The 21,269-nt window shown below is 39.6% G+C and overlaps 1 protein-coding gene across 14 annotated transcripts in view; it reads left to right on the top strand.

Moving 5' to 3' along the window:
• PIEZO2 (piezo type mechanosensitive ion channel component 2) overlaps positions 1-21,269 on the top strand; it is a 315,127-nt gene that overhangs the window by 276,611 nt on the left and 17,247 nt on the right. For 11 of the 14 annotated variants that reach the window (XM_056332062.1, XM_056332065.1, XM_056332069.1 and 8 more), the window contains 10 exons: positions 1,595-1,761; positions 6,495-6,670; positions 12,706-12,873; positions 15,464-15,856; positions 17,219-17,477; positions 17,988-18,170; positions 18,598-18,850; positions 19,592-19,724; positions 20,125-20,272; positions 20,389-20,603. In XM_056332062.1, coding sequence (XP_056188037.1) covers positions 1,595-1,761; positions 6,495-6,670; positions 12,706-12,873; positions 15,464-15,856; positions 17,219-17,477; positions 17,988-18,170; positions 18,598-18,850; positions 19,592-19,724; positions 20,125-20,272; positions 20,389-20,603 — 2,095 coding nt within the window. The remainder of the gene's footprint in view (positions 1-1,594; positions 1,762-6,494; positions 6,671-12,705; positions 12,874-15,463; positions 15,857-17,218; positions 17,478-17,987; positions 18,171-18,597; positions 18,851-19,591; positions 19,725-20,124; positions 20,273-20,388; positions 20,604-21,269) is intronic. The other 3 variants (XM_056332072.1, XM_056332071.1, XM_056332070.1) reach the window with 1 other exon arrangement.

The following is a 21,269-nucleotide window of genomic DNA, read 5'->3' as shown; positions in this document are numbered from 1 at the left end:
CGTTGAAATCGGAATTAATAAAATTTCAGTAGATAAATCATAAAATATCTCCAATTCTAAATGACATAGAAAAAGCCTGGAAAAAAGAGCAAACTACTGTTGAATATAGTTTTGTGACCAGGTGAAGGGGGCTAAATGCTCTTACATTGGAGATACCAAACCATTTCCTTGGCATTGCTCAGCCAAATGATACATACTGCCATTTCAGAATCAACTTGACAGGAATGTACCGCTAATGTTTTGGTTTTTTTTCCTTAGTTTCTGTCCACACGTTATGTGCGTACAACCCTGCCTGCACACCCAGAGACACGTGCATGTTCTTCTGTAGGAATCTTTTTAACTTCATCTTTGCATTCTTCATAAGTAATGAATGTGCACTCCACAAAGTTTTGCGTGCCATCTTGTGGTACAGCTAAGAAGTGAGGTTGTTAAAAGCATCCTGCTTTAGCACATAGGTTGGCTCCTTAGTACCTACTTCAGACATTTTGTCCCTGCATGGCAGCTTATTGACAGTTTTCTAATATTTGTTAGTCTGGTTACTCTAAATTTGATCTTTATAGCTAGTGCTCTAGGATTTGCAACCTAGCAGGGACAACTAGCTTTGGAACTAGCTAGCTGGGAAGAATTTTTTTTTACATTACATTACATTACATTACATGACAAAGAAAATTTTTACATTACCTTACATTACAAAGAAATTTGTACAACACCATGTAAGAACTGTAGTGTGGTGTGTATGTTTGTGAGTGGAAGAGAAATAAGCTGAAAGTTCTGCTTTTTGGCTGAGAAGTGCAGTTGCCTATGATAAAAGGCATTACTAAAATGAGAAATTAAATTGACACAGCTGTGTTGAGCAAAATAAACTACTATTGTTGGCATAAACCCATAATCCCTACTCAGGGGAAGGTGTACTGTTTTGTCAAAAAGGTGCAAGAGTAATGTTTGATAAATTACTTACATGATTTGTCCTAGTTGGGCTAGTTGATTGGAGATCACTGATGACACAGTGCAGCCTATTTTAAAAAAAGAGAGGCTTTGGAAACCATACAGAGAGGTGTGTCTAGGTGTTTGGAAAACTGAAAGAGGTTCAGAGGCTGTTTGGGCAGGTTAGACTTTAAAACTCAGCTAAGCGATGTTCAAGCACAAAAGGCAAACTGTGCAAAGAGAAACGCACGCAAGTACCTAGACAGGTAAGGGGCTCAGCTCAATACACAGGCTGAGCAGCTGTTGGGATCACAGGGGCTGGGGGTGTTGAATAGCTCTCAGAAGATGCCCAGATCTTTGGGTTTTGTTTTACAGACTTACGCAAACGTCTCTCTAAAATCAGGGGCTGTTTATATGACTAGCAATTTCAGGACCAGAGAGTTATGGGGTGCAAAAGGGATTCCAGATGATAAACCTAGACATGCAGGCAGGAAAATAGCCCAGACAGCCAAAAGGCATCCAGCCTTCAAAGGTTCCTTACTATGATAGGGCCTTGCAGCCTAGATTATTATTATTAGACAATAAAGGAAAAATGAATCTAACTCCATGCAGATACACAATGAAAGATATTTGGATTCATTAACTCTCTGTTGCTTTTCCTCTTCCTTAGATAACATCATCAAGAGGATATTTAATATCTTGAAGTTCACTTGGGTCCTTTTCCTGGCAACATTAGACAGTTTTACAGCTTGGCTTAATTCCATCTCAAGAGAACACATCGATATCTCCACTGTGCTAAGAATCGAGCGCTGTATGCTGACCAGGGAGATTAAGAAGGTAATGCCTTTGGTCTTTTTTGTCTGCTTATGCCATTTCCAGCTCAGTGAAAAATGAAAGGTTGTCTTTTCAGATCACTGTGTTAAGGAGAAAAATTATAAAAATCTCACTTATACGTGCAATTTAAAAATAGGTCTGAACTCCTTTTACTGCTTGCTGTTTTATAAATATATAAATAATAAATTACTCAATTTATTATTTGGACACAAAACAAGTTATTATAAAAATAACTCTTTGAGACATTGATATGAGGATTTGGCTGAAACACTCCTGTGATAAGGTGTGGTTTTGAGAGACTGGGAGAGATTCAAGTAGAGAAGAGAAGATGTGCATGTTAAACAGCTCAAAAACTACCTCAGTCTGCATATTTCAGTCTTTCTGTAGACTAGCTTGCCTTGGAAATGACTGACCACATACAGGAGTAATTTTCTTCACTTTCATTGAAGCTATGTGGTCCTCCATGAGCTACTTATATATTAGTAAAATCCATTATTATCGAAGATTAATGTTAGTAGTGTAACTGGAAATGTATCTGGATCTTCAAAATGCAAGTAAGTGATACCTTGAAGTTGGATAAAGCTCTTATTTTAAGCACAGCTGGTTTTAGGTATGTCACTAGCTACCCAAAAGCTAGAAACCTGGCGTAAAAGCCTCAGTTTTAGTTCTTTCCACCTTTTGTTAAAAGCTGCAGCCTGTCTCTGAGATAATAAGTTGAAAAGGTCAACAACACATGGGTACTCTTGACCTTAATAAAGCCCCGTATTGCTGGGACACCATCGACATCTGCTGACACAATAAGCAGAATAGCTCAGGAGGTTGGAGAGGCAGGCTTTCCTGGTCAGATGGAATCCATACCCAGTCTGGCCAGGAGGCGCTGGGCACAAAGACGGCTGCTTCATTGTTAGTGTTTCATTACTGTTATTTTCGCCAAGGTGTCCTATAGTAAGTGGATAATAATAGCAACAGCAATTAAATAAGTAAATAAACGTGGCATATACAGAGTAAATCCTTCTTCAGAATATGTTCAATATGTTCCAGCTTCTGGCAATGGGTAGTGTAGAGCACCCTAAACCAGAAATTGCATCTGGATCATTGTGTTTAATAATGCCAAGGAATCTATATTCTTGGAGTTTGGCTAGTAGCTTTTAAATCTATTTTTAATGTTGGCTTTCAGAAGATCCTACAATATGGAGTTTTGTAGAGTCATTCCATACTGTGTGTTGAAGAGCAGTTCCTCTTGTTCATTTTAAACCCACTTCCTGATTGTTTTGGGGTTTCCTGTAGGTCAGAGATGTATCCCGTTTTCCTCTACTATTCCCAATTGTATAAATCTGCATGGAGTCTTCTCAGTCATTGTCTTGCAAGTAAAAAGTCCTTTCTTTTAGCTTCTCTCACATGGAATCCATCCTGTGCCTCTGGTCATCTTAACTGTCCTTCATATGATTTCCAGTTTTAATATGACCGTATTAAGACTGGATATAGAGAACGACACACCATTTTAAAGGCATGGGTGAATCACAGATTTATACAGGAGTATGATGTGTTTTCTTTTGCTTTCCTAGTAAGATTTAACAGTCAAGCTCCTTTGATTTTTAGTGAATGCTGCCTATTTTCAGGGGACTATACACTCTCAGTCCAAGACTTTTAAGGCTAACAAAAGCTGAAATAAAGCCTGTCATGCTGTATATGCAGTTTAGGTTATTTTTCCCATTGCATTTCTTGCCATTTTTTCCCCAAGTCACTCAGTTTTATCAAGTTTGTCAGTAGTACCTTAGTCAACTGTACACTTGAATATGCCAGATAATTTTTTTTTCATGTGCAAACTTTATCACATCACTATTTTCTTCCTTACACAGATTATTTCTGAATATGCTGGACAGTAAAACTACTTGGGGGAACCAGTCAATTACTTTCTTCCTTTGTAAAGAAAAAGTATTGTTTGTGCCTCTTATCTCCGGTCTTATAACAGAGGATAAGTATAATAGATGTAGTCCGCTTTATTTCATGACCACTTAATTTCTTACAAGGGTCACTCAGGATCACTCCTGAAGCCATTTTTAAGGACTGGTGTTACCTTCTCCTCCCCTGGCACTGTTTCATCTGTTGTCTGCTGCAGAGCTCTTGGGTCAGCCCCTTCCACTCAGTGCTCAGTTTAATGTTTTGTTCTCGGACTTGTCTTTTAAAAAATAATTACTCCAATCATTCCATGGAGTTCAAGTTATTCCACTGGGAACATCAGTGACTTTTTCTGCTTTGAAGAGGGATGCAAAAGATTCAGTCTTTTCTTGTCCTGATGCCATAACTCCCTTACACCTTTTTATGCCTTGATCACCTGTTGATACTCTGGCTTTCTGGCAGTTGATTCTTGTAATATTCTTGAAAATGGTTTTGTTATCAGATATATATTTTTTATTTTAGCAAGTTACTTCTCAGCATCTCTTTTGGTTCAAGTTTGCTGAAGTTTTACATTTAACTGTAGAAAGTTCATTCTTGTTTGTTTTTCCTCATGACTTTCACTTACTGAAGGACATTTTTTTGCTTCTTCCTCCTGGTCTTTTCCATTCTGGTGACTTTGTGTGTGCCTGCAGGCTCTTTTGTGATGTTTACCTATTCCATATGACTACATTTGAAAATGAACTTGTGTTATTGTACATCGTTATTCTGATGGCATATTCTGTAATCTTCCTTAATATTTAACAGGCACTAGTGCACTCCTGGTTTGATGATCACAAATCAAGCCTTCATATTATACTTTTTCAGTATTAATTGGTTCAAGTCCACCCACAGAAACTCTGTGACAATCCTGGTACAGTGAATTTATTTAATTTGTTAGACTTTATGTTTTTTGAACCATACCACCTTTTTCTCAAACTGTCTTCTATTCCATCCTTCCTGTAAAATCTGTTCTGTGATAGTACAGTATTGTAGTGATATTTTCGCCCCAGGTCACACAGGACTTACATATCCTTACTGAAAATCACATGATTCCTTCTCCCCACCCCTGAGTTTTCAGTTTTAACATTTATGCAGAAGCCAGGCTAACTGCCTTTTTATAGCCTTTACTTATTTGGGACCTTATTTTGATCATTCTTTGCTACTTCTCACATCAACTTTATTCAGTTTTTCATAGCCTTTGTTCCCAATTTATTTATTTATTTCATGTTGCCAGCAGCCTGGTGCTATTTTGATTACAGTAGAGCCCATATGTACTTGGATACTGCTATATCCCGCTTCAATCCTAAATCCTCTGGTACTAGGGACCCTTTAAAGTATTTCCCCTTAGTCATTTACCTTTAAACTTCAGATATATTTCTAGGATCTTTCTCACCTCTTCTGTGAAATATTGGTACTATGAACATCAGAATCATCAGTTCCTCCACAGCATCCCCAGGTCTCTGTAGCAGCCCCATGCCTGTCATCGCTGCCCAAGAAAGGAGCCTCTCACTGCAAGCATCATGGTGACATGTTTCTTTGTTCAATGTGGAGCTGGGAACAGTTAACTTGATATATGAAGTTCCTTTGGTCTTTCTTCCAGCTACAGAAGAACCTGAAACTGAGTCCTCCATCAGTTGTGGGCCACTTTTGCTGTCACAGCTCTTGTCCTTTATTCCAGGCCTGCAGCTGAGCTAGAATGTAGCATGTGCCGTAATTTCAGAGTCAGGCTGTTGTAATGGTACAAACATTTATTACTGCAGAAGCAACACAGTTTGTATACAAACAAAACTATTTAAAACCCTGAGTTTCAGATTTTGTTCTTAAGATATTTTTTTCTTCAGATTTTGAAAATTTTAGATTTGGGGTAGTGTAGAGGACCAGACTTGAAATAATAGTAACTAATAATATTAATAAAGGAAATATGGGCAGTATTTTTGTGTGCTTTTATTATTTTAGCTGGGAAAAGTCCTTGCATAAGGCTTCACTGTAAGTCTCACTGTTCAAGTGCAGCAATCTTCTCTCTCAGTGTATCTTCTGAAGTCAATGCAACTGCTAGGGAAATGGTTGGATGTGTTTCCGTCTAAACTGGAATTCTCAGGAATTCTCGTGTGACACACCTTTAGACTTCTGATTGTAATGTCATAGCCAGAAAGACTTGATTCTGTGCCCAGATCTGGGCTGACAGTTAATAAAACCACCCTTTCATGAACTTGCTTGATCTTGAAGTCACAGGGAAAGAGTAAAGGTCTTCAGTGTATTTTTCAGTTTTCCAACTCTATCCATACTTCATGAATAAATACTTATTTTGGGACACTAATGACAATCTAGAACAGTTTGTACATGACCTGTTGGGTTTTGGTGTGGTTTTTTTCTGTTTAAAACAACTGCTACTGACCATTAATAAGATGTATGATTTGTTCTTAGAGTCAGTGAAGCTATCTGAAAGAGATATCTCAAAAGTTGCTGGAGTACAGGTTGAGTCATGGTCCCAGCCCACACCTCATTTTCACGCTGAATGATCTGCAGTCCACCTGGCAGAGTTTTCTTGGCTATATATAGGCTGAAACTGCTTGCATTGCTCCAGTTTTGCTTGAAAAGCCAGCTCTTTGTGCCATGGTAATTTAAGTCAGAATCTGACTTGCACTCTGAAAAGGAATTACTAGTGGGAGGTTATTATTCACTAGGAAACTGTTTTCACAGTTCTTAGTCCATTCCTTGCCAAATAACAGAAGAAACCAGTTCCTTGAAGAATATACCTCCCCCCTACCATGTCCCTCTATGTCTACTCTCTTCCACAGGGAAATGTTCCAACACGGGAGAGCATCCATATGTATTACCAGAACCACATGATGAAACTTTCAAAGGAGTCAGGACTGGACTCAGTTGATAAAAATCCTGGTCAAGCTTCTGGTTTGCAAGCACCTGAAAGAATGGATAGTTTAGATTCAGCAGCTTCTCGTGACAGTATCTCCAGGTACCGATTTAATTTTATTTTGTTAAAGATAGAGGGATCATGCAGTAGATGTAATTTTAGATAATGTCTAAGTACTGATGAACTTTCTAATTGATGTTGAATCCACTTTTTCATTTATCCATGCCATTTTAGTAGTAAAAACTCAGCTTCACGTTAGTATTCCTCTGCAGGTGGGTTCAGTTGTTGGACTAACTCCTTTTCCACTGCATGACTACCCTGCTGCTTTCTCTTTCCCCTAGAATTAGGAGTTATTGACAGGGGTTCCAATCTTGTAAAAAGTAATGGAAAATAAGAGCCTCTTAAGGGTGCTTTATGGGATACTGTTTTGTGAATTCAGGCGTGGAGTTTGGGGAACGTTCATTCATTGTAAATATTTTGTCTTTGTAAAATAAATTGTTGTCTGTTGCCCACAAATCAAAAAAGGCTTTGCACTGAGAGAGGTTATGGATTTGAGAGAACAAAATCATACACACCCTGTCATACACACGGGGCAAAGATCATCTGAAGAGCCTGGTGTCCAAACTACTATGATTACAGTCCAGCAGAGCTACACGGTTTGTGGATCAAATACCCATACTTGTTCAGGAAAATTGCCTTCCTCATCCTTTTCTGAGGACAGATGCCATCAAGTCATTTGCCAAAACTACTGCATGCTCCTACTTCTCCATGCACAGAGGCAAACACATTAACTTCCTTCTCTTATAGAGACAGCCTGTTCCCACCATGTCCTTTATGTTCTTCACTTTTAAGATACTACAGAAGTTGTCCAACATGAGGGGGAAAAGGGAGGGAGGGCTTTGGAAATCCAGCTGTTTCATAATCCATTGCATTCTGCTCTCTTGTTCTCTGAAGTGTGGAAGTATCATATTGTTTGATACTCTCAGCAAACTCAGTAGCTGCTGTGTACAGTAAAATTATGCTTAGCTTTTACTAATGACATATGGGTAGATGTTAGCAGGCTGAAAATAATGAGGGCTTGTCTTCTTTTCTGATGTTACTGAAAAACAAGTGTAAGAGAGTACCTGTGAGTACTATGCTTCAACAAAATATTCACAAATTGCTCCTCAGGGTGAGCACTGGCCTTTGAGAGGTTCACTCCAGTAAAAAAAAAAAAAAAAAAAAAAACCGAGCAAATCTTCCTTGATGGCTAGCTACCCAACTAAGAAACACCTTTGTGTTTTGTCTCAAAGTTTTACAGGAGTCAGATGACGTGAGAAAAATGTAAAGCCAAATTATATTACCACCTTACCTGGAGCCACTTGGGTATTTGCAGGGCAGAATTTAACTCCACAAAGTTTGGTCTCACCTAAAGAAGGAATAGTAGTATCCATCTGCTTTCATTAAATAGTTTTTTGATCACAGTATTTACTATTGATGGAAGAAGTTATCATTATTATACAACCACGTTAGCAAGAACTTTGACTAAAAGCAAAGGGAAGCCATTTCCAAAGTAAATTCTAAAAAAGAAAGACAAATATTGGAGCTTACATGTGTAAATTCTGCCTCTTTGATGAGATGGTATCAAGTGCTGAGCTACACTTGTGTCTTTTTTTTCGGAATAACCACCCATTTGTCATCCTGCTTTGAGCATACTTACACATTTAAAATCTCTTTCCAAACTCAGAGAATTCAGTGATTCTGTGGAGCTGCTTTGCAACAGAAAAAGTTAGATCTTTCACATGCATTACTGTCGTTGCCATTTCCTTAGAAGATGTCACAGGACCTATAGCAAAGGCAGGATTATGACTGATTTCTCTAATCTCAAATTCTCCTTCTGGTAATGAACAATCAAATATTCTTGCACTGAGAGTATTTACAAATTGTACACATCTGCTATAATAATAATAATGACCTGTAATTAGAGGAAGCAAAAATGGGTCTGTTGGTGGAATGATAATGCCATCTGGTTATTGGGGCACCCTTGCATGTTTCTTCCTGGGATTACAAAAGTGTTTATGAGCTTTTTTAGAAAAGTTAAATTTCTTTAAACTCTATGTGAGTTTGAGCGATTTTTTTTTTAATTGCCCAAACAAGAGAAGGAGACATCTTGCATTTCAAAGTAATGATTTCCAGTAATTATAAAAGCAAGTAATTAAATCTAAAGCACCCCTGTGATCATGGATCTAGGACTGCAATGGAAAACTTTCATGAAGGGGCAGAAAGTTTCTAACCAGCATTCTGGTTATCCTTCTTTGATTGCCCTACACAATATTCTGTAGTGGCAATTAGATCCAGGAGTAGGATGGGCCTGTGTGGAAGTACACAGGGCTGCAGAGGCACAGAAGCTATTCCAGTACAGTAATACATATTCCTCAGTACTCAGCACAGGAGTTACTGTAGGTGTCTGCTCAGTACTCTGACCACTGTCTTTTCAGAGAACAACCTTCCTGACCAGTTGCAGGAACCGCACATTTCTTCTGAAGTTCAGGGCTGACCCTTGTAAGTCTTATTGAGGGATGTTGTTCTTATCCTAGATAAAGCTCTAAAAAGAGTTTGCAGAGTATCCTTTGTGGGATTTTCTCTTTTACCAGGGCTATCATTGATTCTCAGTCATTTTTCTGTGCAATAGCTAGAGGTGTAATGAGGTATTTGTAATGTAATTGGTTTCTCTTTATGTATGAATACTCTTACATATCCTAAAGGTGAAGTGCAGAGTTCATATGGGCCAGGAAGAGACAAGTGATGTTGATCTTTAACAAGCACTTTGAGGAGCACCACCTAAAGGGATAGGAAGTTAGCATGGTAGAACATTCGCTGCTGTTTGTTTCCATGTGACTGATGAACTGCTTATTACGTTAAACAGCTTGTGAATTTCAGTAACATGGTTGGGAACTTACTAAAACTGGTTGGCTGCCTTTATGGGGCTTTGCCTATAATTATGAATAACAGCTAGATGAAGATCCTAAGTCAGATTTCAGGATATCCAAGGTTTTGTATCCAGTTCAGTTTGTATTCATTTTTGTACATCACAAATAGTGTATTCAGTTCCCAACTCTACCTTTGTGTAGGCTTTTGTAGGAGCTGCAGCTGGGAGCCCCTGGCCCTCCTGTAAGAGTGAACATGCAAGTGCAGTCAGGGTGTTTATGGACACCACTTTTCATCTGTGCTTCCCTCACCAGATGGGTGAATAGGCAGGGAGTACTGGAGAGGTAACGTTTACCTTGGGAGGCAGAGGAGAGGACGAAATGAAAGTCCCAGTTTGGTGTGGGATCTGAGTCTGATTTAGGAGGCTGAATGATAGGAAATGTTTGGGATTTCTGCTTACAGGTGTGGGGAGTACAGTACTTTACAAAGGTAATGCCAGTCAGTGACTAGCCTACAGACAGAAAAAAATCTAGAAAAATTTGTAAGTCACCACTTAGACTAATAAACTCTCTGGGAAGGGTAAATTTGTTTAGAAAAAGGAAGTCATAAAGTAAGAAATTTCCCGCTCACCAAGGATAAAAACATCTCTGCTATATATATCCCCATTTGAAATGGATACCTGATCAACTTTATGTAAAATACTTGAATTCAGGGCTTTTAATGAACACTCAATTTTAAGTATCTAGTCCTTGAATGATTACAAAAAGCTAATGCTTTTCAAGGTCTCCAGAGACACAAATCTGAAAAGTCACTCAGGAAGATATGCTTGGATTAAATTTATGTGATAGTCAATGACTGAGTCAACATCAGATTTGCCAAGTGTAAATCTCTGCACTTTATTGGTGTTCTCATTTCCTCCATGTTCGGAAGCATGCTGCTAAAGTACATAAAGAATATACAGACTGTGCTACAGGTGTCATCTCATACACATCTCCTGAAAGTCAAGGATACAGAGCAGCTGCTCAGTCAATAATTCTTCTGATGATTCATTCTTCATTTAAAACAGCTTTAAACCAGATTATGGCAGGGACTCCATCTGGGCAAATGTTTTTATGTGTTGGGATTAATGTATGTTTTTTCTTTGATTTTTCTGGGACCTGGGTCAGAACTTACATGTTTTGCAGGGCAGCTGGCATATGTTTCTTCCATTGAAAATGTATGAATGGGCAAGTACAACTTTTGATTTCAACAGCTGCTCTGCTTAAGGCCCTTGGAAGGTTCCCTTTGAACTATGTCTGCATTTAAAATACTTCAACACCTTATTAAGAGGTGTTGCTCTTGAAAAGAATAAACTCAGCCCTTGAGATGTAAAATATCATGGATAACATTGTGGCACACAGGCAGAAAGGTAATCTGCAAAACTGGATTGCCTACTTGCTGCCATCTCCTTATATTTTAGCACCAAAGCCTCACAAAACCTGGCTGTTCTCCGCAGGTATATGTGCAAAGGGACACCTCCTCTCTCATGACCCCCTGGCGTCAGTAACTCAGAGCTCCGACTGATTTCCATGCTGCTGAATCAAGCCTCTAGGGTGGACCTCCTGTTCCTAAAGGAAGCAGCATTTGCTGGTTCATCAGAACCCTGTGCCATGCAGACAGCCCTCCAGGTCTTGTCTGGAGGATGCTTGTGTGCCTTTGCACACACATTGAAATAATGAAGTGGCTTTTAAAGGGTCTTGGCCAAATGAACTGGCAGGACAGAGGTGCCCCTGCCATTAATACTGTTTAAGGAAAGTATTTCACAATACCTTTGGTATCTTGGTAATACTTTTCTTCTATTCAAAGACCGAAGTGTGCTTTTAGCCTCACCCCATTCTGTCAGAGGCGATCAGTGAGTGCAGGCCTAAGAATAACTGCTTCCTTGCTCCATGTATTTCACTGTTTTCCTCCTCAATTTTCTTAAGGCAATAATTGCAAACTGTCCCTTCATGCCACCAGGGTTTTTTCCTCACTTCAAGCTAGCAAGACCAAAGTAACACAGAAAACGCCATTGCCCTTCCCTTCTGACCTCTTTCCCAATTCTTTGTGCCCCTGGACAAACATAATGCTTCTCAAGGAAGCAAATCCCCTGTTGCCACTGCTCAGGTGTAACACAGATGGACTCAAAGAAGAAAAGTAGGGTGTGAATCCTGCATTTTGGGTCCTTTCTTCTCTCATTCTATCTGAAAGACTCAGACAGGTCATTGCATGTGTTAAAACACCAGTTACCTCAAATTATTTCATAGACATCTGTGTTTTCGAAAGATTTTTACAGGAGAAATAATTTTTACCTACCATATGTCATTAATGTATTTGCTTCTTTCCTGTTACTGTTATATGCTTGTATTTAATTATGTACATCCTTTCTCATAACTCGTCCAGTTCTTCTCTCCAGTAACACAGAAATGCTCAATGTATGGTGTATGTCTCTGGTGCCCTGTTGTATTGATAAGTGAAAGGAGATAAGGGTTTATTATATCTGTTCTTTCAAGAGATGCGTGTTACCAATTTTGAAATAGTTTAAAGCTGTGATTGAAATAAATGAAATCTTCTGGAAATAATAATCAGGATTTACTACTAAATATCAAAATAAAAGCCATCCCATGCAGAGCAGGTTATATTTAGCATGCATCTACTGGCTAAGTAACTTACCCTATTTGGCTCTTTGGTTTGGAAAGAGGATTAGCCAATGTCTGACAGCTATTTTTCTATTTGTGGAATATAAGCTTATTCAGTTTTAAGAGCTCTTTTAGGAAATTGGCTTGTACCTGTGTAAAAATTCAGCACAGTATATCATTAATAAAATAGAATTAGTCCAGAGGAGGTCACTTCCCAAAACATTTCTGTGGAATTTGGAAACTTAGGGGGGAGCAAAGAAAATGAAACCTCCTCACGTATGTAAGTTGGTGCTCCTGGAAAGCGTGTAGAGCATTGTGTTGATTTCATATCACTTTAAGTAGTAAAAAGGTGGGGTTTAGCCTTCTATAGCCCCTATATGAATACGACCATGAGAAATCTGTGCATAGCAATGTATTTACATGGTGACTCTGAATAAATCCTTATCTTCTCTCTGAACGTTTTCTCTCTGTGTCAGTGTTTTGCTGCATGGCAAGCATATTTGTTTACTGAACCATGTGTATAGTAATATCATTTGTATTTAACACTGTCTTTATAACTGTTTGCGCTGCTAGCTGCTACACTGAAGCAACCATGCTGTTCTCAAGGCAGTCAACCCTTGATGATTTAGATGGACCAGACACTGTTCCTAAAACAAGTGAGCGCGCTCGACCTAGGCTTCGTAAAATGCAGAGCATGGATATGTCCTCCTCATCAGCTGACAGTGGCAGTATAGTGTCAAGGTGCTTAACTCATGCATGCTTTGTTCACTCATTTACCCATACCATTATACTTACTGCAGTGTACATAAATTTGCATTTGCAGATACGTGGTGTACAGAGTGGTTTGCATGGTTAATGGAAGCTTTACTCCCTTCTGTGTTGTGGCACAATTCTGAGGTTCAAAGTCAGGGTCATAATGTAGGACTCACTTGCTGTTTCACTTGTTACTCTGGTTTTTGTTTTGGTTTGTTTTTCATCCTTAATTCATATATTTTTAAAAGTTCTTCCGTTACATTATGCTGGCTGTCTAAAACCAGGCTAAAGTCTGTGTTTATTCAGTTAGAAAAGAGTCTGATTTTCTGAGTTATCAAGCTGATGGTTGTTCATATTAGAATCGGAAGCTGGAAGTGAAGTTTCTCAGCTAATCAGTTATCCTAAATATGGACTTCAATGTCTAATTTTAGAAACTAAGATAGGCAGTTGGCCTTGTTCTTTCAGTTTTTAGTTTCCCCTGTATAGGAAAGATTGCTGAATATGTTTTCATTACTTTACCATTGATTTACAGTCTGTGAGGTGTTAGAATTAAAAAAAGGGGAAACAGCTATGAAAAGATAAAGAATAATATCAATATCCAGTGCAAGAGAGAACTATTCAGACCCATTTGCTCACTTTTTAGCAGGTAACACCCAGAGTTTTATATGACATTGGGAAACAGTGTATCAACTAGTGTTATAAATAAGAAATTTTATGGCATATTAGATCATTCTTTTTCAGCATTTAAAGTGTTTTACAAATTTTTGGTGTTGATTGGTTTTGAAATGATGGGATTTTGTGCTTTTGTGCATTTTAACCAGAATGAGTGCTACCATGACTCATCGAAACACACATCCTAACAATAGAGTAGTGTTACATGTTCTAATTAAAAGTCTGCTAGAAATAAAGTGATCTAAGGTAGCCACAATAAGTTCAGAAGCGATGTAAAAGAAAAAGAGATGGAACTTCATTTTTAGTTTCAGCAGGAGATGGTAGGGCCAGCTGGCTTTGCCAGTGCCAGTTTTCTGTAAAAGGTCATACTTCAGGTGAAAACATGGCCCCATTCATTTCACAGGAGCTATGTGAAACCTGGTTTTATCCCTGTTGAGATACAAGAATATGCAGCCAACAAAAGACTATTGCCTGTTGTCTAACTTATGGAGAAGGACTGGAATGGAGGCTAAAAAGAGGAAGAGTGATGTTTGAGGGGAGAGGTGAAGAAATACTTGTGAAGGATTAAAAGGGTGAAAGCAAAGCCAAGACAATATTTTTCAAATTACGGTGTCCAGATTCCCATCTGGAGTCATCAGGCTGCGTGAATTTACATCAGTTGAGATTGTTGCAGAGCACAGAGCATTAAGAGAGAAAATGCTTATGTAGTGATGCATTCAGCTCTGGGGCCACCATCATAAGGACATGGACCTGTTGTAGACAGTCCAGAAGAGGGCCACAAAGATGACCAGAGGGCCGGAGCACCTCTCGTATGAAGACAGGCTGAGAGAGTTGGGGTTGTTCAGCCTAGAGAAGAGAAGATTCCAGGGAGACCTTGTAGTGACAATCCAGTACCTAAAGGGGACTTACAAGAAAGCTGGAGAAGGACTTCTTACAAGGGCATGTAGCGATAGGACAAGGGAGAATGGCTTTAAACTGAAAGAGAGTAGATTTAGGTTAGATATATGGAAGAAATGCTTTACTTTGAGGGTGGCGAGGCACTGGGCCAGGTTGCCCAGAGAAGCCGTGGATGCCCCATCCCTGGAAGTGTTTAAGGCCAGGCTGGATGGGGCTTTGAGCAACCTGGTCTAGTGGAAGGTGTCCCTGCCCATGGGAGAAGCTAGATGATCTTTAAAGTCCCTTTCAACCCAAACCGTTCTATGATTCTGTGACTGCACGCAAAACTGAGAATAACCAAGGTGAACAAGCAGAGAACTGAACAGAGTGAATAAGAACAATTGAAAAAGAAAATAGGTACATAGAGAAGAAAAGCAGGCAGGTAAGTTAAAATGAAGACTGTATGGAAGAACATAGGGCAATCTAAAGGTAAGCAAGATACCCTGTTCCTGGAACAGTTTTGTAATCTAGATTGTATTTCTCCATGTTAGCAATTTATTTGTTCTTTTATTTGGAATCAGAATTGATGTGTGTGTTAAGCTCATGTTCCAGTTGTATAAAGCATCCATACGGTGGTGGTGAAATGCACCATGTTTAGAAAGAACCCAATGGCTGCCTGTCATTAACCATGGAGCATGCTTTAAGTAGATGTAACAGTAAGTCCTGATTCTGGTCAGAATGTGTTTGAACTACTTTCAGAAAGTTAGTGTAGTTTCTCTTGATGATGATATTAGTTTGCCCTTTGCTGGTGTGAGAGTGAATCACTGTGAGTTCACTGGGACATCGTTTAGGGTAATCTGTGTGAGAGGAGATCACAATGATACATTTTCTACCGGATTTCATGAACTGTGAAGGCCTGGGAATGTGATGGGGTTGCTCAGCTGTCTACGTAAAGGTACAATTAACAAACTTTGCCTGGTGGTGAGCCTGTTAAGCCTCAACTCCCTCTCTCTCCATTCATCCCCAACAGTGAACCTACACAGGTCACCATGCTCTACTCTCGTCAGGGGACAACAGAAACCATTGAGGAGGTAGAAGGGGAGCATGAAGAGGAAGGAGCTCATCCTGCATCAAGGCCGGAGGAAGAGGAGGTGGAAGATTATAGCCTGGGTTCAGAAGGAGCTGCGTATACTCCTGATACAGATGTGCCGTTGTACTCCACCGTGGATAGCAATGCAGAAGCTCCACCTTCCTATAGCAAAGCTGTCAGCTTTGAACACCTTCCCTTTGGCTCCCCAGATGACTCAGCTGGTAAAAGCCTCATGATGGTGAGCCCAGACGACAGTCGGACAGACAAACTTAACGATACGATACTCCCTCCATTGACACACGAGCTAACGGCTAGTGAGCTGCTTCTCAACAAGTAAGGACCTTCAACAGGGAAAAATTCTTGGTCCCAGTCTGTGAAGTTTTGTCATTTACTTTGGGATTTTTGTCTTAGAACTAGCTTACAGTTTCTGATACAGACCTTGTGCTAAGTTTGATTTAAGGGAAGAAGTTAATTCCCTGTGCAGCTGTTCTAATTACAGATTTCTAAAATTATTCAAATAAATGTTGGAAAGAATCTCCACTTCATCCCTAGATACCATCCCTAATTGTTCCAATTAGCATCAGATTTCTGTGCTGCAATTGTCATGGGGTCAAGGGCTTTTCTAAACATCCCTTGTGGAGAGGGCTTCTCTTCTCTAGGCATCTGTGATTTCAAATAAGTTTCCTCCAGGGCTCTCTGGGAAAATGTTTCTACTTTAATTATTTTTGATTACTGTAAAGGAAACTCTGACCTTTGGCAGAGCTTTTCTCTAAGCCAGTAGGAGCTGAGGACTATGCAGAGAGACCACCTAGCTAAGTAGTTTCATAAGGCTTGCTCCTCTTTTCGCCTCTCAGGCACTCTGCTCAGTAGCACAACCAGCACGGAGGTGGGGATGGTGCTCCTGCTCTTCTTCCTCTGCTTTCTGGCCTAACTCAGCTAAGGGAGAGCTTCCTTGAGTGCAAGGATGAAATCTTAAACTGTAGAAATGCCTTTCAGCCTGACTGCTAGAGAGAGAGAGGCTGTGTGGATCTGACTTTGTAGATGCAATGTCTTTTCTTCTGGTTTTCCATAGTCATTTTTGCTTTTTTGTGAGACCCCTTCTCAGGCCAGGGCACTCTTTATGAAAATCAAAGTGAATTGTGAATGTATGTGAAAGTCATGTAATGATTTCTTGCTGCCTTTTGTATTTATTTGAATTAGGTAAAGGGGAGAAGATCGGGCTCATCTAATGCTCAAGGGCAGTTATTACACTCTAATCTTATGTCAGAGGACTATTCATAATGTACATCTCCTGATGGACCTCTGGAGTTTCTCCAAATTCTCATCTCTATTGATAAATCAGATATGAATCCAGACAGGGCCACACCAGCATGGTGTGATTTACATGAGATATATGGGTTTGGCAACTGTAGGAAAGCAGTACTGGTAGAAGTTCTTAGGCCAAGCCAACTCTCTGGATAAATTAAAAACCAGCAGAACAGTGCTTCTAGTTATTTTGCCTGAAATTCTTGTTTTCTGAGCTTAGAATAAGGCTATTTGGTTATAGTAGCAAATCCTATCTTTTTTCCCTTTTTTTTTTTTTTAATTGAACTCCACAGCATGATTTTATAGTTTTTCAAAAGGAAAAATAGTGATTTAAAAAGCAGCTTTTGTGAAATGAATTTTCATTTAATTTATGGTGCTCACTCCTCACAGGATGTTTCATGATGACGAGCTGGAGGAGTCAGAGAAGTTCTATGTTGGTCAGCCTCGAGTCTTGCTTCTTATTTATGCCCTGTACAATACGCTGGTGGCTCGATCAGAAATGGTGTGCTATTTTGTGATCATTCTTAACCACATGATCTCTGCCTCCATGATAACTCTGGTGCTTCCCATCCTTATATTCCTTTGGGCCATGCTATCTGTTCCTCGGCCAAGCAAACGTTTCTGGATGACAGCCATTGTCTACACTGAGGTATGCTACTGTTTTTTTCAACCCCACATCTAACAGAAAAGTTAAGTTGTAAGCTTTGCATGGTTGCTTTTCTGGATTTGATGTCTAGGATCAGGGGCCTTTGGACCTTCATATTAGTATAAGTATTTGCTAAAGTCCTCAGCAACTTCGGTGGTATGAAATGGTCTCATTTATGTTTTTCTTAATTGAAATGAGCAATAGTCTTCCTGGCATGTAAAGCAGTTATCACAAGAACAGAGCATCTGCAAACAGCTACCATGTAATTGCTAATCAAGAGACAATATACACTGCTTGCAGTATCTCAGGTACCACTGAACATCGTCTTCTGGTAAATGTTGATTGACTTTATTACTGAGGAAATGTGAACTGTTATTCCTCTGTAGCAATGAATGTACTTGTTTATCTTCTCATAAAGCTGACAAAGTAGTAATTTCTCCCCTCTTAATTTCATGAGGCTATTATATCTGCCATGCTTATAAAACACCCCAAGTGTGTTGTGTTTCTGAACAGGTGGCCATTGTCATAAAGTACTTCTTCCAGTTTGGCTTCTTTCCTTGGAATAAATATGTGGATTACACAAAAGATAAACCTTACCATCCGCCCAATATTATTGGCATCGAGAAGAAAGAGGGTTATGTGCACTATGATCTTGTTCAGCTCCTTGCTTTATTCTTCCACAGATCCATATTAAAGGTAATCTGAGTTCATGTAATTTTTTATTTTATATTTAATTTTTTGTTTTAATTTTTTAGTCATGCATGTGATATAGGAAAGTCACTCACTTGGATATTACGAAAAATTTCTTCACTGAAAGGGTTGTCAAGCACTGGAACAGGCTGCCCAGGGAAATGGTTGAGTCACCATCCCTGGAGGTATTTAAAAGACAGGTAGATGCAACACTTAGGAACCCAGTTTAGTGGTAGTCTTGGCAGTGTTAGGCTTACAATTGGACTTGATGATCTTAAAGGTCTTTTCCAACCTAGGTGTTTCTATGATTCTGATATCCCAACACGATGAATTTCTCTTCCCCCTTGCGAACACAAGACTGAGCTTAGCAATGCCTGTGATAAATACTGTGACAGAAATACAAGGTTGGAATGCTCTCTTCTTTTTTGACTAGTGTCACGGATTATGGGATGAAGATGAGAAAGGAGACAGCTCCAGCAATAAAGAGGATACTGATGATGAGCTCTCTCTGACAGGAGGCAGGAGAGACTCTTCTGCCTCTTTGAAATCTGTCAATCTTGCAGCATCAGTGGAATCCATCCATGTCCATTTCCCCGAACAGCAGACCGCCATCAGGAGGAAGAGCTCCAGCAGTGTATCACAGCTTTCGCACAGGTCCAGCTTCTCCTCACACAGATCTAAGAGAGGTAAATGTCATGGCATTTCGGGGAGTTGAAGACCAAATGCTCATTTCCCATAGGATCATCCTGCTGAAACCTTATGCCAGTTGCTGCGGAGATCCCAGAGGCTACTGAATGCTGCTGCTCCTCAGTGAGGAAATAGGATACGAACCGAACTATTTTCATGTTTGAACACACTCCAAGCTTTCTTAGAGTTTAAATGGAGAGCCGTACTTTGTGATTCATTATGTTTTTAAAATGACATTATACAAAAGCTGGGAAAGGAATGCTCAGTGTGGCCCAGATCCAGAATTTCTGGTTCAGCATAATCTCCTTCTAGAGGGAATGCAAAGCATATGTTTTTTTCATATCTACATTTGATAATACTTGAAGTGAGAAAAAGTTTTGATTGGGTATATTGAAACAGGTTACCTATCCCATCTCGTAAGGAGTACAGGCTCACTCTAGCCTGAATGTATGTGTAACCAATTGAGATGACTGTCAGATCAATCAAATACTTGCCTTTATCACTAGTCTTCTGTTTTTAGAGTTATTAATCAAGTTTTGATCTGCCAGTGATCAAACCTTTACCTTTGGATGTTTTCAAGATTTTATCGTATTGGAAAAACATAAGAATTCATTTCAAAGCTTCTTTCAAATGTGGGGTTCATATATGGCATGGAAATCTCAAGATTTATTACTTTCTGGGTTTTGTATTTAAACTTTGATTTTGAATTAGTTTCCCTTTCCCTCCCTTTCTTTTTTCAGGAAGTACCAGTACAAGAAACAGCAGTCAGAAAGGAAGCAGTGTGTTAAGCATCAAGCAAAAATCTAGAAAAGAACTTCTTATGGAAAAGTTTCGTGAACAAATGATCAAAGCCAAGGCCTTTACAATTAAAAAGTGAGCAATGTGAGGAGTTGCATGGGTCTGGGGGGAGGTTCCAAACAGTAAAGCAGTAAAACATCATTTTAAAGAGAGCAGGTTCCTACTTCTGTTAATTCAAGGGGACGAATGGGTACGTATACAGTTCATTGTATGTGCATGCTTTCACTCCAAGTCATAAAAAAGCTGAGTACTCTGTGTGGACTTGGTTAGCTGTGTGTATTTCTACTGAACAAACGCTAATACAGTGGTTTAGGAGCAATCAGAACAAGGGACTGGTTTCTGTGGAGCCCTGTGAAGGCTGTCAGAGTAGATCTTAGATATCTTTAGAAACATTAATCATATCACACCCAGCCATTCTTTTCTTCAGTGCAAGTTACAGTGTTGTTAAATCACATTGTGGTCTATGTTGTTTTAGGACCCTCCAGGTGTATGTGCCCATCAGACAGTTTTTCTACAATCTCATTCATCCAGACTACAGTGCAGTGACTGATGTGTATGTGCTGATGTTCCTCGCAGATACAGTGGACTTCATCATCATTGTGTTTGGATTTTGGGCTTTTGGGGTATGTCACAGAGGCATCTATCTGTAAATCCTCAGTAGGATTTACATGTTGTAGATGCTAAGTATCATGTGAGTGTCCTCCCTTCCTCAACCACTCTGTTACATTTTCCTTTTCAGAAACACTCTGCAGCAGCAGATATCACCTCTTCATTATCAGAGGACCAGGTGCCGGAGGCATTTTTGGTGATGGTGCTTATTCAGTTTGGTACCATGGTGGTAGATCGAGCACTGTACCTCAAAAAGACTGTTATGGGAAAGGTCATCTTCCAGGTCATCCTTGTTTTTGGAATACATTTCTGGATGTTCTTTATCTTGCCTGGAGTGACAGAAAGGTATAACCCTTATAATCACACAATATGGGTTGAATACTGATGCTCTACCAAGTTGTTTGTATCTAAATTTGAGGTGGCTATAGCTAAGCTTTGGAATCATGAACAGGTTTCTTCTTGGTCTCATTTCTAAGCAGAATGTTGGAGTGCCTTTCCACAGCAATAACTGTTCCCAACATAAGTTTGAGGAAGAATTAATTATATAAGTATATACAGAAATATTCTCAACTTAGGCTAAAATGCAAGCAGGTGAAAGAGAAGTTGCCTCTAATTGAGTGATTAGAGCCCTCAGCTGAGACAATGTTGGCCTCTGATTCGGTTCTCTACTCCCAAGACTGCTGCACGCTGGTTCAGAAGAGTGAGTAGAAAATGTCTCTCTCAGAGTAATTTATATCACTTTCCTGGAATGTGTGAATGTGGATTTAAATATCGTTAGACTGAGGAGTGTCTAAAACCCATGTCTCTTCTGAAGAGCAGTTCTCCTCCCCTGCTGCTGCCAGATGGCTCTGGAGGTGATGTGGAGGTGGTCACCCACTGTGTGAAATCTTGTATCACGTGCCTGGTCAGGTTCACACTCAAAATCTGACATTGCTCATTGCATGGCTCAAGGCAGTTGTCACCTCAGTCTGCACTGCAGAGGTGTTAAGGTTCACTCTCTAGTGCTTGGAT

The sequence above is a fragment of the Falco biarmicus genome, chromosome 3, assembly GCF_023638135.1.
Source record: "Falco biarmicus isolate bFalBia1 chromosome 3, bFalBia1.pri, whole genome shotgun sequence".
Taxonomy (NCBI): domain Eukaryota; kingdom Metazoa; phylum Chordata; class Aves; order Falconiformes; family Falconidae; genus Falco; species Falco biarmicus.
The sequence above is the reverse complement of the archived record's forward strand: the minus strand, read 5'-3'. Positions and strand labels throughout refer to the sequence as shown.